The sequence below is a fragment of the Squalius cephalus genome (assembly GCF_949319135.1).
Source record: "Squalius cephalus genome assembly, chromosome: 4".
NCBI lineage: Eukaryota > Metazoa > Chordata > Actinopteri > Cypriniformes > Leuciscidae > Squalius > Squalius cephalus.
In genome coordinates this window covers 47,665,460-47,682,437 of record NC_137125.1, presented here as the reverse complement: position 1 = coordinate 47,682,437, position 16,978 = coordinate 47,665,460, and the positions used below count along the sequence as shown (strand labels likewise).

At 37.1% G+C, this 16,978-nt stretch overlaps 2 protein-coding genes across 4 annotated transcripts in view; both read left to right on the top strand.

Moving 5' to 3' along the window:
* Positions 1–454: 454 nt before the first annotated feature.
* Positions 455–9,041, top strand: ing3 (inhibitor of growth family, member 3). 2 transcript variants are annotated; one of them, XR_013820836.1, is made up of 13 exons: positions 455–569; positions 702–773; positions 2,098–2,198; positions 3,548–3,613; positions 3,858–3,954; positions 4,152–4,223; positions 4,304–4,420; positions 5,629–5,789; positions 6,414–6,604; positions 6,782–6,968; positions 7,984–8,022; positions 8,541–8,741; positions 8,917–9,041. XR_013820836.1 is itself a non-coding variant. In XM_079868616.1 (12 exons), exons 1-12 carry the CDS (start codon positions 542–544, stop codon positions 8,655–8,657), a joined length of 1,248 nt encoding a protein of 415 aa, XP_079724742.1. In that variant the 5' UTR covers positions 455–541; the 3' UTR covers positions 8,658–9,041. The 2 variants fall into 2 exon arrangements, 1 of the variants encoding a protein (XP_079724742.1); XM_079868616.1 differs by having other exon boundaries at positions 8,541–9,041.
* A 1,382-nt stretch (positions 9,042–10,423) lies between these two features.
* The window catches only part of cped1 (cadherin-like and PC-esterase domain containing 1), a gene marked incomplete at its 3' end in the record, with an annotated part of 48,177 nt that continues 41,622 nt past the window's right edge, over positions 10,424–16,978 (top strand). For both annotated transcript variants that reach the window (XM_079868114.1, XM_079868115.1), the window contains exon 1: positions 10,424–11,005. In XM_079868114.1, coding sequence (XP_079724240.1) covers positions 10,721–11,005 — 285 coding nt within the window. In that variant the 5' untranslated portion in view covers positions 10,424–10,720. The remainder of the gene's footprint in view (positions 11,006–16,978) is intronic.

The following is a 16,978-nucleotide window of genomic DNA, read 5'->3' as shown; positions in this document are numbered from 1 at the left end:
TGATGTCAAGCACATATTTTTGTGAACTCTTCCCTCAAAGGTGTGAGGAAAGGGGGTATTTGAAATTCAAAAGAAGGACGACGTTCCACTTCAAAATGTAAAGCTTTCCATTCTATTCATTCATATATATATATATATATATATATATATATATATATATATATATAGGGCAGAATTCACAAAAAAATATTTGCTTGACACCAATATAAACACTTACAGTGAAAACACTCTTTTGTGTAACTGGACATTTGCATATTGTCCATATGTAACATATATAATCCATATTACATCCCACAATTTGCAGCGGTGGATGTAGTTTCAAATAGCGCAATTAAAGAACTACAAATCCCATGAAAGCAATCACAAAAAGTCAACTTCCGCGCAACTCCATCAGCGTCCAATCAAATCCCACGTCCTTCACGTAAGCCCCTCCCCTATCAACTTGTGTTTTTTCCTCCCCTTCAGTTCTCCGCTGTCTCCGACGCCATATTGACGAAAAACACCCTTTCTCTAAAACGCCTGAAACACTCTCTCCGCCAGAATGTTGTACCTTGAGGACTACCTCGAGAGTGAGTATATTAATTCTTTTAATGGTTCACGTTCGAATGAAAGCGTTTAAGTGTCTGGGAGGTCTGTTTTTGGACGTGTGAAGGCGTCGCAGCCGTTAGCTTGTAACGCGTTTCTGTTCTTCTCCCCGGCAGTGATCGAGCAGCTACCCATGGATCTCCGCGACAGGTTTACGGAAATGAGAGAGATGGACCTGCAAGTGCAGAGTACGAATACAGTTTAAACTCACTCTTCTCCCGTAAAACATCACATCTGACCTTGACTAATGCAGGAAATCCTTCATAACAGTGGGGATTTGTTTGGTTATTTTGCATGCATAATGAGCATGGACGTGTTTGTGTTATGATGTTGCATACTGATGTGAAGTGCATAAAATCATGTGAAAGTTGATCAACATGAGTGTAACTCAGATAAGGGAAAACTTATGATTAGCGATAGCATGCATTATTCATTTTAATGCTTTTTATTTTTTACCCTTCACAAACTCTGTTGACATCGTCAGTGTCCTTGCTGATATGAATATTCTCCTAACATTCTTTTGTATTTGTATGTATTTGTTGACCATTATAGGTTTTGCAAGGAGCATAAACCATTAGCATTTGACATACCTAGTAATTCATTTTATTTAGTAATTTGAACTACTTATTTAGCCATGTCTACAGTAGAACTATTACAGCAACACAAGGTTAGAGAAATATGTCCTGGTCGTATTTCACATCAATATCAAAAGAAAAACTTTTAATTTTAACTTTAACATTTATAAAGTAAAGTAAACCTAATTAATAACTGTTAAAAAATATATTTATTTATTTATTTATTTATTTATTTATTTATTGTTAGGATATGTCTACAGTAGTGGCCAAAATACAGTAAATCACAATTTGAAAGTAGCTTGACGCTTCAAATAAAGATTGTATAATTTATATCGATAGACCAGTAGGTGGCGATAAGTGACTGTTAAAAATCTGTTGTCATTGAGTCATTCATTCAAAGAGTTTTGTTCAAAAACGCTATTCATCCAATAATGATTAATGATGACTCTATGAGCGAGTAATTTTATTTATTCAATTTAAAAAAAAAAATGTAAATTACATAAAATAAAAATTACTTGTTTTAGATAAATTGCAGAAATTAACATTTTGTCAGAACCTCTAGTAAATGACTCATTATTTTGTTTAGTTGTCAATTCAGAATTGTGGTAGAATCTCTGTTTTAAACAACAACCAAATCTTGATTCTAAATTTATCCAGAATTGTGCAGCTTCATTTTGAGGTGAATGTGACCAGGACATTTTTTTTTATCCTTCAAATGCCTTGCCTTCAAATGTGATGGTTCATGGATCACCCTTTGTGGGGGTTGAACCTACAACCTTTTAATGATCTTACCCAAATCGTTGATCACTAGGCTACACCACCTCCTCCATCAAAAGATTTAGTGATCTGACCATAGACTTCCACAGTAGCCAATCAGTGTGAGTGTGAACTGAGTGTTGGGCTCTTGACTTACTCCTGCCTCTGTTCCTTTGTTCAGATGCGATGGATCAGCTAGAGCAGCGGGTTAATGAGTTCTTTACTAACGCCAAGAAGAACAAGCCTGAATGGAGGGAAGAACAGATGGAAATCATTAAAAAGGTAATGAACAGATGCTATGCACCTCAGTTGTTCCAAGTAATAAAAATTGTATCAGAATAATATTGATACTGACAGATCTTTTTGTCCTAGTAGGAAATACAAATGTGAAAATTCAGTATTTTCAACAAGAGACATAAAATGAATGTAGAAAGACACTAAATTAGCATTTGTTTTAACATAATAACAGAGATATCAAGATATGATCAGACAAAAGTATTTCTTACTCACTGAATTGGTCACAAAATACAATTATTTACGCTCGCTCCAAGATAAACAATTATATATCTTCGGTGAAGAGCGTCAAAGATGTCTATTTACAACATGTTTGTCCCATCAATGGTATAAAAGCCGAAGTGCGTCCAGACTTGGCTGGGGCATCTATTATTTTACTCACACTGCTCACATCCCGTTAAAAACCATCCTGTTTTAGGCTAGTTAACTTATGTTCACTTTTTCCTCATTCATGTGTTGAACGCTACCTAGAGGAGCCATGAAGTAGCGACGCTGGGAGCATGGAAATCTATTTAGAGCGCCTTATATTATTAATGAAAATATCGATATTTGGCGCCAGCGCATCGATTCTCGTATCACACGGAGAAGGACAGCGATATATCGCCCTATTGATATTTTGTCGATATTTATTATTTTCAGGTATATTAGGCTTCTGTCACTTTAAGACCTGAAGCACGGATCCATTATACTGTTACACATGCTTTTTCTTTCTCAACTGTTTACAATCACTTAAAACATAACTGACTGTTTACTTTTTTACATTATTTTGTCTGTATTTGACTTTTTAAGTGCAATAAGCAGTGAAAAAGAACTCAATTTAGTACTGAGAGGCGGATTTATGTGCGCACACTTTAGGTGTAAGTACAAAGTCTGCAGGAGGGAGTAAAATTATGCACAATACGCACAATCCCACACCAAAATTCAAGCCCTGTAACACTAACAATATTCATCCGGAGCAAATGAAACGAGTGAGTGAGGAGAGGCAGGTTTGTGTGTCAACTCGCTGTCGGAGAGAAGAGCGAGAAAGCGCAGCTGGTATCGTGTATCTTTTCTGTGGAAAATGATTATTGGAAGCGTTTCAGATATTTCAGTATCGATATGTAATGAAAATTCAATATTTTGACAACACTACATTGCACTTAGATCATTATTTTACATGCCTTTTTAAAAGACTACAATTGAAAACTGTATGTATTTAATAACAATAGTAACATAAATACTGAGAAGAGCAAAGAAAGAGAAGAAAAAGGAAAAAAAACAGTATTTTTTGATGGATAAGTTCCCGGTGGGGGATCATATGCACAGTTTTTAAAAAACAATCACTTTCTCTTTACCAGGACTACTATAAGGCTTTGGAAGATGCAGATGAAAAGGTCCAATTAGCCAATCAAATTTATGATTTGGTGAGTACCACTACAGAATGAGATGTGATGATACTTTGTGTCAATACTTCATGTTTCCAGTAGGTGGCGGCACATCATTGATAGTGACTGTGCAGTGACTCACAGGGCTGCCGTTTACTCCATTGATCAACACTGATGCCTTTTCAAGTGCTTTAATTCAAGTCTGTTTTGATTCACCCTGGAGAGGGTTTATGGGAAACCTGCTGCGGCTTGAAGTTTTTGTGATGTTGGGGTCTCTATGTAGGTTGATAGACACTTGCGGAAGTTGGATCAGGAGTTGGCGAAGTTCAAAATGGAGTTGGAGGCGGATAATGCTGGTATCACAGAGATCCTGGAGAGACGTGGGTGGCACCTGTCAATCACCTTCTTAATAATAATTGGTAGAAATTAAATTTCTACTTGCTAAGTCTTTGTAAAGGTACCTGATAGGAAAAATAAAGCTAGTCTGAAAATGTCTGGACACACTTTAGTAAACTGACCATGTTGTGGCTTTGTGCTGATTTGAAATTGTTTGTAAAGTCGGTTTTACCTGTTCTAGGGTCGCTGGAGATGGACAGTCCCTCCCAACCTGTCAATAACCACCATGTACATTCACACGCCACTGTGGAGAGTAAGCCTGTTTCAAGAGACTGTCCGATTCCCATTTTTCTGTTCCAGTCTTCTGACCTGCTTTGTGTGTTTTTTTGACAGAGAGGAAGTACAGTGCGCCAGCCCATCACACTACTGAACACGTACCAGAAAAGAAGTTTAAGTCAGAGGCCCTGCTCTCCACACTCACGTCAGACGCTTCTAAAGAAAACACACCAGGTAAAACACACATTCTCACTCCTCTTGAGTTGCCCTATAAAAACATGTCAGGCACAATCATACACTGACATTCTTTAGAGAACAGAAACCGTTTCAGCTGATATTCAGTATATATTTCAACATCTGCAAGACTGCTCATGTTTTTGTAATGTTTTTGAAAGAATGTATACCTGACTGCATTTATTTGCATTTATTAAAAATACAGAACAAACAGTAATATTATGACAATTTAAAATAATTGTAATATATTTTTAAATGTTTTTCAACATGTAATTGATTCCTGTGATGGCAAAGCTGAATTTTCAGCATCATTACTCCGGTCTTCAGTGTCACATGATCCTTCAGAAATCATTCTAATATGTTGATTTGGTGCTCAAGATACATTTCTTATTATTATTAATGGTGTCTTTAATGGTGTCTTTAATTATTAATGGTGAATTTCTATAAAGTTTTTTGTTGTTGAAACTAATAAAAACATTTTTAGCTGAGTTTTGACGAATAAAAAGTTTAAAAGAACAGCATTTATTTTAAATAGAGATCTTTTGTAACATTATGTGTACTTACTGTCACTTTTGATCAATTTTGATCTATTTATTTTTTTAAATCTTAATGACCCCAAACCTATGAATGTTAGTGTGTTTGGATTTAAATTACTTAAAATTATTTATATTACTTATTTTTCCTGTCAGAGGAACCATCATTAAAGCTGAAAAGCCATTGTTTCCAAATGCCAATTCAAAATTATTTCTGGAAGAACTAAAACAATCGAAAAATGTCTAGTTAAAAAAAAACTGTTCATAGTTGTTGTTGTTGTTTTTTCCATTAAAAAAACCCCACAAGAAATAATCAATATTTAATTTTTTTAACCTACATCCTCTATATTTTTATGTAAGCATTTTGACAATATGTAGGGAACATAATGGCTAAATAAAAAGTGCGTTAAAGTCATTGTAATGTTATATTTCCAACAAAATGATTGCAAAGCATCAGTATAACTGCAGCCCTAATCTGAATGACAGTGTCAAGGGAAATAAACAACAGTTATGATTTGTCATAATCATGCCACCCTACGGGCACATATATTTGTGATAACTATTGAATGGTTCCGAAGAAATATTTTTTTATGATATAATGAGATCACTTATGTTGTACTGTTCCTCACAAGTGTTTCTGGTTATAAACTTATTGTGATTTTGTGCGTGTTTCAGGCTGCAGAGTGAACAGCACGTCCACCTCTAACAGCATGTATAACGTAAACTCCTCCCAATCACTTTCCTCATACAACTTGAGCCCACTTCCTGCCGGGCCGGCTGCAGGGGCGGGGGCTATTTCCATGGCAGCAGCACAGGCAGTGCAAGCCACCGCACAGGTAAAACCACCATCCTCCCTCTAATTCTGGAGCTATTTGTCCCCTGCTCTCCTCCCTTCACTTCCTGTTTCAGCTATTTTTGGCTTCTTAGGGGTCTTTCTCATACTTTTCTTCCCCTTTCTGTTATTTTTGTGTAAGATTGTCCTGGCACTCAGCCCTTGTTAATTGCAGCGTTCACTACTCAGAGGCACTTTGATATTGTTCTTCGAGGGAAGTCACGTCACCACACCCTGTCCTGTAATTTTGGCTTTATCATTAAGCTTATTTAGGTCCAGTGAAACTGCATCAGCTATTGTTTTTATTTTTATATATATATATATATATATATATATATATATAAAAAATTCTGATAAATCAGGACACAATTCTGAGAAAAAAATAAAATTTCTCACTGTTTTCTTGCAATTGCGACTTTATATATCGCATTTCAGTCTTTTTTTCTCAGAATTGTAAGACATAAACTTAGAAATTGTGAGTTATAAAGTTGAAATTGTGTAATATAAACAATGTTTTATCACAACGAGTTATCTCAATTCTGAGGGAAAAAAAGGTGAAATTAGTGAGGGGAAAAAACATTCTTCATTCTGGTTTCTTCATTCTCTTTAATGTGTGTGTGTTTTTCAGATGAAAGAGGGCAGGAGAACGTCCAGTCTCAAGGCCAGTTATGAAGCGGTCAAGAACAACGATTTCTTGGGACGGGAGTTTGCTCTGAGCCGGGACTCCAGCGCTTACTCTTCTTCTGCGCTGGCTAACACGCTCACACAGCCCCTCACGTCCAGCAACAGCTCAGACTCCCGCACGGGGCGCAAGACCAAGTAAGCATTACACTTGTTTCCATACTCACCTAAATGGTTCCAGTATGAACCCCCCAGAGATATATTGGTTGCTTTTGTACTGTGTACCTCGGTTACAAACACAAAATCCCTTCCCAATTCATATACATTGGATTTTGTTTAACCGCTTTCTTGTTGTTTGTCTTTTTTTTTTTTCAGAGGCAACACTAAGTCTTCCAACCACCAGTCCTCTTCATCCTCCTCTTCCTCTTCACTGTCATCCTGCTCGTCGTCTTCAGCATTAGCTCATGAGCTGGTGCAGACCACAGTCACAGAAACTGACACCAGCAGTCAGGTGGACTGGACCTACGACCCCAACGAACCCAGATACTGCATCTGCAACCAGGTGTGTTCACGTCACATCTCTCTCGCAGCGTACTGATTCTAGTGTCACTACTATTAGTGATTCTAATATTGGATTGATCTACCATTGCATTGATTGGCTCGTACTAATTAATTGGTACCACTATCTGCTAATTTCAAAGCTTTGGAATGGCAGTAAAGATCCACACATTAAAGCTGTTGTGTGTCGGGACGAGTCACGATTTCTCTCCTATTCCATCGTCACTGTTTCTAATTAATGGAAAAGGCCTAAAAATAAAAGAAACAAATATTTTTAAATGGAAAAAAAATATTACACTGATTGAAATATATATAAATATATCATTCTAAAAAAAAAAAAATCCATTACACCCAGTATCATATTTTGTAGATTTTTTTTTTTCAGTTTTGTAGTTATTTATATTTATTATTATTATTATTATTATTCATCTAATTTATCAGTTTAGTCACTTAAAATTAAAATCTCTTTTTTTGAAGAGAGACCAGACTCTCAAGTTTATATCCCACATTGCTGACCTTTTTTTCCTCAGAATTGTGAGTTAAAAAGTTTATAGGTTTAAATATTTTTTGACATCTGTTCCTAAATGGTCGATAAAACAATCATTCAACTATGAACAAATATGACCAGAACAAGGAAAAACATCTCTTTTGAGCCATTTTTAATCATCGCCACTAGAGCGAGATCATACAAAAGTCAAAGATCTTGTTTGGGAGGTGAGGTGTGTGACTCCAATAACAGTTTGCAGAAGGAATGTGTGTGTGTGTGTTTTTAGGTTATGTATGAGTGCAAAAGAATTGTCTCCCCCAAATGCATTTGTTTTATAGCCTCAGTAATATTGCTTTTGTCAGAGTATATCAAAAATAGAAATGTGTGTGTGCGTGTCTCTGAATAGACATCAAAGACCAAACTTGCACATTCTTTGTTCGCAGGTGCACGCATTGGTGACACTCGGCTGCAGGTGTGCGTGTGCGCGTTTGTCCCTAATGCTCGGTCTCATTCTCTCTCTGTTTTTGTGCAGGTGTCATACGGAGAGATGGTCGGCTGTGATAACCAAGATGTAAGTCAGCCCTTCATCTCCAGAGACATACAGACACATTTCCTCTTCAAACAACACACTATCTGTGCTCTGACAGCTATTGTGACCCTTGGGCAGCCACGATTTTGTAGAGATGACAGCAAACAATAATCAGTATTATTGTTTCAGGGACCAGCGATACACTATTATTGATATCAGAGCTGTATTATGATTAAAAGTTGTATCATGATTTAAAAAAAAAAAAAATATATATATATATATATATATATATATATATATATATATATATATATATATATATATATATATATATATATATATATATATATATATATATGAAATTTTGAAAATGATATATTTTTTTAATATATATATATTTATGTGTATATGTGTGTGTGTATATGTATTTTTTTATCATTATTATTATTTTTATCATTTTTATTGACATTTTTTCATATTATTTGTTGGCTGTTTTTGTGATGTTTTGAATGATGCACAGTTGGAGAAATTGTTCACTTGACCCTCATCTCTTCCCGCAGTGTCCGATCGAGTGGTTCCACTACGGCTGTGTGGGTTTGACCGAGGCACCCAAAGGGAAGTGGTATTGCCCACAGTGTACAGCAGCCATGAAGAGGAGGGGAAGCCGGCACAAATAAATGCCAAATCACCTGGGCCAACCTCTCTGAAATGACTGTCCCCCTCGACTGAGAGTGTACACGTTACATCACCATGTGATCGGGGTGTGTAGATGTGAGAGAGAGAGATCTTTGCCTGAAAGATGGTGTGGCTGCTGTGTGTGTGTTTGTATAAATCACAACCAAGTTGGGTGTTTTTAGCTGGTGAATCTAAGCACACACTGCCCTCAACTTTTCCTATTTTATGTTTTTCTCTTCATCTCCATTAATCTTTATGGAGGCGGATGGGCAAGATGATATTGGAAGGCCCATTTATTTTATCATTCAAGACATTCCTCGGCTTGCCATGCGTGATGACCCTTCGCATCTGGCAGCTCCTGCTAATCCATATCGGCATAGTATGGATTGACATGATGCAGACTGGGAATTGTAGTGCTGAACTGTTTGATGAACTACACATTCAGCTCTATAAAAAAAAAAAAATCTTAAAGGATCCTGATATGAACAGATTACAACGGCAACAGTGACGCCCCTTTGCTTGACCAGTGAAAATGTTGTTTTGCTGGATTATTTGTGTGTAATGGATAGATGATGTATTTTGCTCCGCTTAAAGGACATGACTTTTTTTATTTTAGCGAGGAGCTCTTAAGATATATAATAGAACAAATGAGCAACTGTGACCTGTGTGTATGTTTGTGTGTCTGTGTTTCTAGCCTGTACTGCACTGATGTGGTGATACATTTTGAGAGATGTGGGGGTGGGTGGGGGAACAATAAAATGATCAAGAACTTTTGGTACACGCTGTCGTAAAGTGCATTGTCAATGATCGAATACATTTTACAGTTTCTTTTCCAAAGTAGATGTTTCTGGATCAATGACCTTTCAGTCCTGGAACAACACTCCTATCAACCAATCAGTGCCCTCTGGTTTTAGTTAGGGCGAGGGAAAAGATGCTGTTCTCTTCATATGGCCTAATTTAATTTGTGGCCAACATTTACTTTGTTATTGTGAACTTTAAAGTTCAGACTTGTGAACATTTAGCATGGCAAGTGTAAATTAATTATAAATAATATTTAAGGGTCCTTCTTTATTTATTTATTATTAAAATTGCTGTCTCATAAATCATGACCACAATACATGTAATCATGTCAGCGGTCACTACAATTTTTTTTATAAATGGTAAATTGGAGTGTTGCTCCTTTAAATAAAATAAAAATAAACATTCCTATTTGCACACAACTGAGATGTGTGTGTGTGTGTGTGTGTGTGTGTGTGTGTATCTCAGAATAGCAATGTATTTCGTTTAATTAGGCTATTCAAAGAGTAAAATGCACGTGCACACTTATCTGGGAAAATGTTGGGAATAAATGATTTAACGCAAACCAGGTGTGCACTTAAATCAAAAGGAAAAAGACAAACACTTTTTTTGCTGGATTTAACTTAAACAGTATCTCGTTGTTTCCATTTCAACAGCTGGATGAAAATGTGATCATGAGACGCGTTTTTAAAAGTTAGGGTGATTTAACTATTTTTTAAAAACCGTATGCGCGCGCGAGACCTAAAAATAGTGAGAAGCGACGCAACGGTCATTGATGTCAGTAAGACGCTCGTTTACACTGACCAATAATTAAAAAAAACATACTGTAAAATGACCGTTAACACACGTCCAGGAACGGATAGGCCTTTAAGTTCAATATGTTTGAGACACCTATTCGAATTCATAAGTTTACAGCGGTTTGGTAAAGGCAGGCGCGCGCTCAGCGTGAAGGAGGCGTATCATTACTCCCAGTCATGAGGTTCCGCTGCTCGGGAGTGTTTTTAATCAACCGTGGGGCTACGCAGCTTTGAGAAGAGAAAAAAAAGAAGACTTCAGAGAAACTTTTCACTGCTTGGACACCCGGACCGTTGAAACGAGACTTTACCACCAGCTCTGACGCGCGTCGAATTAGTTCAAGATTTTCCATGATCATGTCATGAAGCGTCTTCAGATTATGCGCGCTACTGAACTGCGCGTTTGAGCGCTTGTCGTTTGACAGCGCACCGTGATCCTTAGGGATGATGAGGGGACCAAACGCACATTCCCAATGGTATGTCTGTTGACTCTATCCAGGAACGTTTGTGCAGAAGTGGGAATGCTTTTCCGTGGGATCTGGACGCTCCGCCGGAGGTGCTGCACGGGTCCCGTTCTGCTGTTGGGGATAGCGGTCGGGCTGTTTTACCACACTGTGACTATGGACCGGGACAGATCCGAGTTCAAGTCCAGTCAACGGGACCAAAGGAACAAATCAGCGGTGTTTGAGTATAAACTACTACTCAAAAACCCGGAGAGACTCATATCTCTACTAGAAGCATCACAGACAAATGGTTTTGTAAGTAAACCAAAAGATCATTATTTCATCATTGCCTATAATAAAAGCAACAGCAACAATATTATTAGTATTATTATTATGTAATTAATATTACAAAACAATTTTACAAAATATAAAAATATTTAAGATATAATTCTTAATAATAGGTACAGAAAAATAAATTATAGTACTCATGTAGTATTACTGCATTGTTTTTAAATTTATTGTATTATTCATGTATTATTTAAAAAAAAAAAATCGTTAATAATTTATAATAGCTTACAGAAAAAAACAGCATTAATACATTTAAATGTAATTCTTTATGTATTTGAAATGTGATATTTTTTTAATTTGCCTTTTTTATATATACTGGATGCGTTTAGTTTGATATATAGCTTTGAAATATAGAAACTTGAAATTTTATTTCCAGTGCTGTTTAATGGATGTCACTGGAATTCAGCTGTGTTACAAATGTTGTCCAAATCAAAAACTTTACTTCAAAGATCTCATCACTATCAGCAAAGCTGTTGCATTGGGATACTTGTCTTACCCCCTGAAGCCCCTGGTTAAAAATAATCTGTGGGTATTGTTTATTTATGATGGGTGTCTTTGTTGGTGGTATTTTAGGAGGAGAAACTCAAGGCTGGACATTCATTGGTTTAAGAGAGCTCCTGAAGGAGGGGTTATTTATGAGTGCATTCATGCTTTCTGTCCAAGCAGGGATGATTGACTTTTGCAGGGAAGTGTTATGTCAGTATGGGATAGAAAGATCTGAGGAGAGATGCCAGGAATAAAGAACGTCTGTCGTGTTGGATGCCCAGCCAGTGGTTTATTTATGACTTTTGTATTATGAGGAAGAGGGTGGAGCATTTGTGCATGAGAGAGAGAAAGAATGCGCAAAACATGGAAAAGTGTGTGTGAGAGAGAAAATAGGGTCAGTGAGGCAGAAGATGAGGGCAGGAAAGCAATGAGAGGTGAGAGAGGTTTAGTTTTAAGCCATGGATGCGGGTGTATGCCTTCCGATAATCCCGCACTAACTAACTCCGAGCAGGAAGTATACACTGAGAACCATGACAGCTGTCCTCAATGTGTGTGTGTGTGTGTCTTCAGTCGGATAGAGTTATCAGTCTGTGTGACCCTCAGTGGCTCTCTGATGTGTTTGGAGACCGGACGGTGCCCTGTAGTGTCTGGTGCTGCCATATAAATCGTCATAAACACGTAGTTGTGCCGGAACTGAAGAATTACCTTATGGGCATCATGACTTGTTATTGCAAATATTTTTGAGAGTATGTGGGAGTTTGTCTTGTCGAATTAAGGATTCTGGGCATTTGTTTTGTGATTAGAAGTTTTACACTTCACAACAACAAGAATAAGCAACACTATAATGTTTGTATGAATGACCATAATGTCATATTACATTATTCATAATGTTCATTTGAACTAAGTGCCTGTTCCCATGGTTGCTGTGCATACTGTGAAAAGTGAAAAATTCCCATCCCATAAACCACTGCTGTCTCGTCGCCCCTAGAAACTAATGGAGGATGGACATTCATGTTAGCGAAGTCACTTCTGTCTGTGCTTTTGGACCGGAGTCCGCCTGGTTGTGATCCAGAATCGCACAATTGCATTCACTCTCAGCTGATTAACTCCTAGAATCGCACAATTGCATTCACTCTCAGCTGATTAACTCCTAGTGTTTACACACACACACAGAGAGTGAATGTGAATCACTGCGTTGACTGCTGCCATATGTCAGGCTAATATGAACCACACCATGTAGTGTTTAGACATCACACTTTAGCAGCCAGTTGGACAGTTGTAATCACATACTAATCACACAGAATGTACACTTTATTTTTTCAATATAATATAATATAATATAATATAATATAATATAATATAATATAATATAATAATAGGCATATAATATAATATAGCCTAATATAAATACAGAATTAATTATTTTAAATATTTAATTTTTAGTGTATTATTCATTATTCAAAATGTAATTTTAAATTGAATGCATAATTCAAATATGTAATACTGAAAAATATTTTGAATATTTAATACTAATTTTACAGTGTTAATGTATATCAATTGAATGAATTACTAATATATTATTCATGAATGCAGTATAAAAGGCTGTGCAAACCTTTGCTGTGACATTGCTGTCAGGAGACAGTGTTAACCTACTGTCTAGCACATGCTATTCATGTTATAGTCTATATTAGGCCTGCGGTTTGCACGAACAACTGCACTCCATCTCTGTTGGCCTGAACGCTCCCCAAAGAGACCGTGTAAGTGCGCATTCTAGTATGCTGAGAGTTTATTGTCTGCCTTTTTGACTGTGTGGGGAGAGGACAAGTACAGGAGGTCAGCAAGTAGCGCGCACTTCTTTTCTACACCATGCGTCGCATTGTTTTGAGGGTCTTGATGTGGCATAGAGGCGTGTTTGGTATGTTATGTGTTTGATGTGGTTTGCGTTCGAATACGTCTGTAGGAGAGAGAGTAAAAAAGGGTTATTTTTATATATAGGGGCCTCTCGACAGCCATGATTAACCTCTGAACCTTATCCACGGAGCCAGTGGTAACAGAAACCCTCATCCAGAGTGGCACAGAGAGAGAGAGAGAGAGAGGTATTTGTGGAGGGGGAGGAAGAAACGAGGAAAGCGCAGAAAAACAGGGAGAAGTAGTTTGTGGTCGGGGGGGGGGGGGGGAAGCTTGAATAAAATGTTGAGCCAATGCCAAATGTTTAGCCAAGTAAACCATTCACTTTGCATGGACAAGCAGAGTTTGAGGTCTCCTTTGAATACTAACAGAACCCACATTTTGTTTTCTCTCTCCTTTCCACATCTCAAGCGGCCTCTTGAAGTCTAGGCACATTAACCCAACCCAGCTGGGCTTCGCACTGTTTATAAATATTGAATATGGATTACAGGGGCTTTTTCTCTGTAGAAAGTTTTTTAGAAGAATAAAAGTTACACTAACACTAATAAGGTAACACTTTATTTCAGTAGTCCACTTTAGACATTCTACTGACTATAAGTAACTTTGCAACTATGTCAACTAGCAGAGTATTAGTAGACTGTCTGCGTAATATTGATGCTCCCCAACAGACGTTCTACTGACTATAAGTAACTTTGCAACTACGTCAACTTATTCTACTAACCTGGGGCCGTATTCACAAAGAATTTTAAGGCTAAAAGTAGCTCCTAACTGGCGAATTTAGGAGCAACTCCTAAAAATAATGGGCGTGTCACTCCTAACTTTAGGACTCCTAATTTTTTTTGACTAATAGTAATTCACGAAGCATTTTAGCCCTAAAAGTAGCACCTAAGCCTGGGACAGCTTAAAAGAAGTCGAGAGGACTCCTAACTCACTAAGACCTATTCACAAACCGCTTTTTGTGGCATTTCACGTTGCGATGTTTTGAAATGCGTATGCGGCGGCTACAGGAGCTTCCAATCGCGAGGGAACAATTTTGCATTGTAGGCATAATTAGGGATGCAATATAACACCACCAACAACAACCAAAACTAGGCTACTCATTGCATGTAAACTAATTGTAACGTTTCATTGTGAATTAAATTAAAATGTTCTTCTCTTTGCAAACGTAGGCAGAGGCATATAGTGACAGATTAAATCAATAATGTTGCAAAGATATTGCATCAATCCATATGTTTCATTAGGCTACTAGGCTATTTGTTTAGCCTTACTCTTTATTCATTTAGGCTATTTATTCAGTTATTCATCATCTTCCGTCCTTCGCACTACTTGTGTAGCGCATGCATTCTCAGACCTGTCACTCATCATCGTAGGGGAGGTGTTTGGAATCATTCCCGCGTTACAATCATCAGCCAATCAAGGTGGTCACTTCAGTCAAGCTTGTGCATGATTAATGACGTCATCCATAGCAACGAAGACTCACTCTTAGTTTAGGAGTTGTCATTTTTCTTTACTAAGAGCAGGTCTGAAAGGCGTTGTGAATAACTTTTAAGAGAGAACTCCTAGCTAAAATCTTTTAGTGCGATTTAGGAGTACTCCTAGTGGTAAGATAAAATGCTTTGTGAATACGGCCCCTGAACCCTAAACCTAACAGTCCACTAGCAGTGTACTAGTTGACATGTAGATGTAAAGTTACTTGTAGGTAGTAGAGTGTCTGTGTAACCAAAAATAACATTGAATCCAAATGTGACATCCAATCGGATTTTTATAGGCATGATTACAGATAATCTTCTATTTCGACATGAATGTTTACATAACCACTGTTTGTGAAAGTTCATTTTTGAAATGCCATTGCTCTGATGCGTGTGATCACTTTAATAATGATAAAATGGCAATTTTGTTTGGCTTGCCTTTCCACATTGAGTATAAGGAAACAGAGAAGAGTTTGAGATGATAATGGTATTTTGACATTAACTCCCAAAGTGTTATCCTGACCACTCAAAAACGTTTGGGTGATTTACTCTGGCTTGACTACACTGAATGTTTTGGTTGTCTTCACAACAAAAAATTCAGCATCTGATACCGCCAGTAGTACCAGCACACTTTCGTGTAAGGGTCATGTGTTGGATTTCGGCATATCTATCAGGGTGGTCTGTTCTTTATCATGTTTATTGTGTCGGGGGGCATGTGCAGATTGAGTTGTTTGAATTTGAGTGCAGATGTTGTGCTGCTTAGATTTGCTTCTTTGTATTGTACACACAGCACTTGTGACCCTTTTGCATAAGTGTGAGGATACATGTGATTTGTTTCAGCATTGCATGTGTGCACGCATGTCTTCGCGTGTTTTTCTGCATGTGGGCCATAAAAGTCATGACCCTTTGGAGACAGTAGGATGGCCTCTAAAGATAGTAGCATTATTTTTAGTCCAAACACTTTTGGAGTTTAGTTGCACATACCAACAACACCATCCCACATATGATATCCCTTAAAAAATAAAAAATAAAACCTCTCATACATTTCCGTTCAAGACTCGTGGACTTGTCTGGTTCCTGTTTAAAATGACCTCTGCTTGTTCATCATCTCCATGTTAGCAAGCAAAAGCGGATGCTTTCCCACGAAAGAGCAATTTCAGCTGTGACTGTGTTTTCACAGATCCCTGCACCAGAGGACTAAATTAATATTTATGTGTATATTCATCTCCTGTTTTTATGTGGAGGGAATTAAAGCAAGATTTCCCTGAGAGGATTTAATGTTTTGTATATAGCTGATTTAATTTCAGATCTTATTAAAGTTAATGTATCATTCTGCTCTCTCAGCTCTTTGGGTTTATATATATATATATATATATATATGTGTGTGTATATATATCCATCTCCCTTCCAACTTCCTTTTTATTTCCCTCTTTCTTCATGAGACGTTTCTTATTGGTTGTTATTACTTCCTCTGAGCGCTGGGCTGTTTTAGGCTGCGCTTTAATGAAGTAATGATGTTTGTGTCTTGGGCCGCAGACACGGTGGGTGAAATGAATGCAGTCCAGTAATTGCATGTTTTAGATTAGCGTCTGCAGCCTGAGGTCTCACAGAGGGGGAAGAGAGAGGGAGCAGATTGGAGGAGGAGAGACAGACTGGGAGACGTGGGGAAGAAAGAGTGGGAAACTAAGTATGAATGGAAATGAGGTGCCTCTTGTTTCTTTTAAGTTAATGATGAAGTTGGAATTCTAGTGGGTGAAATAAATTAAAAAACTCGATTTAGTGGTGCCGCCCCATTCAAAACTAGCGTGTTGCTATGCAGTTACTAGGCATTTGCCTGGGTGTTTTTTTTTAGATGGTTAGCCTACTTAATGGTCAAAGTCTCTAGATATGGCATAGTGTAAATATGGATTTTTTTCACTATTTTTGTTCACCAAGTGTCTAATTGCTTAAAATAATATTATCCAATATATTGCATAAAATAATATGTGAAGGTGAAAAATAAATAAATAATGAATAATTTAAATGTATGTATATATATATATATATATATATATATATAATTAAATATAAAAAAATA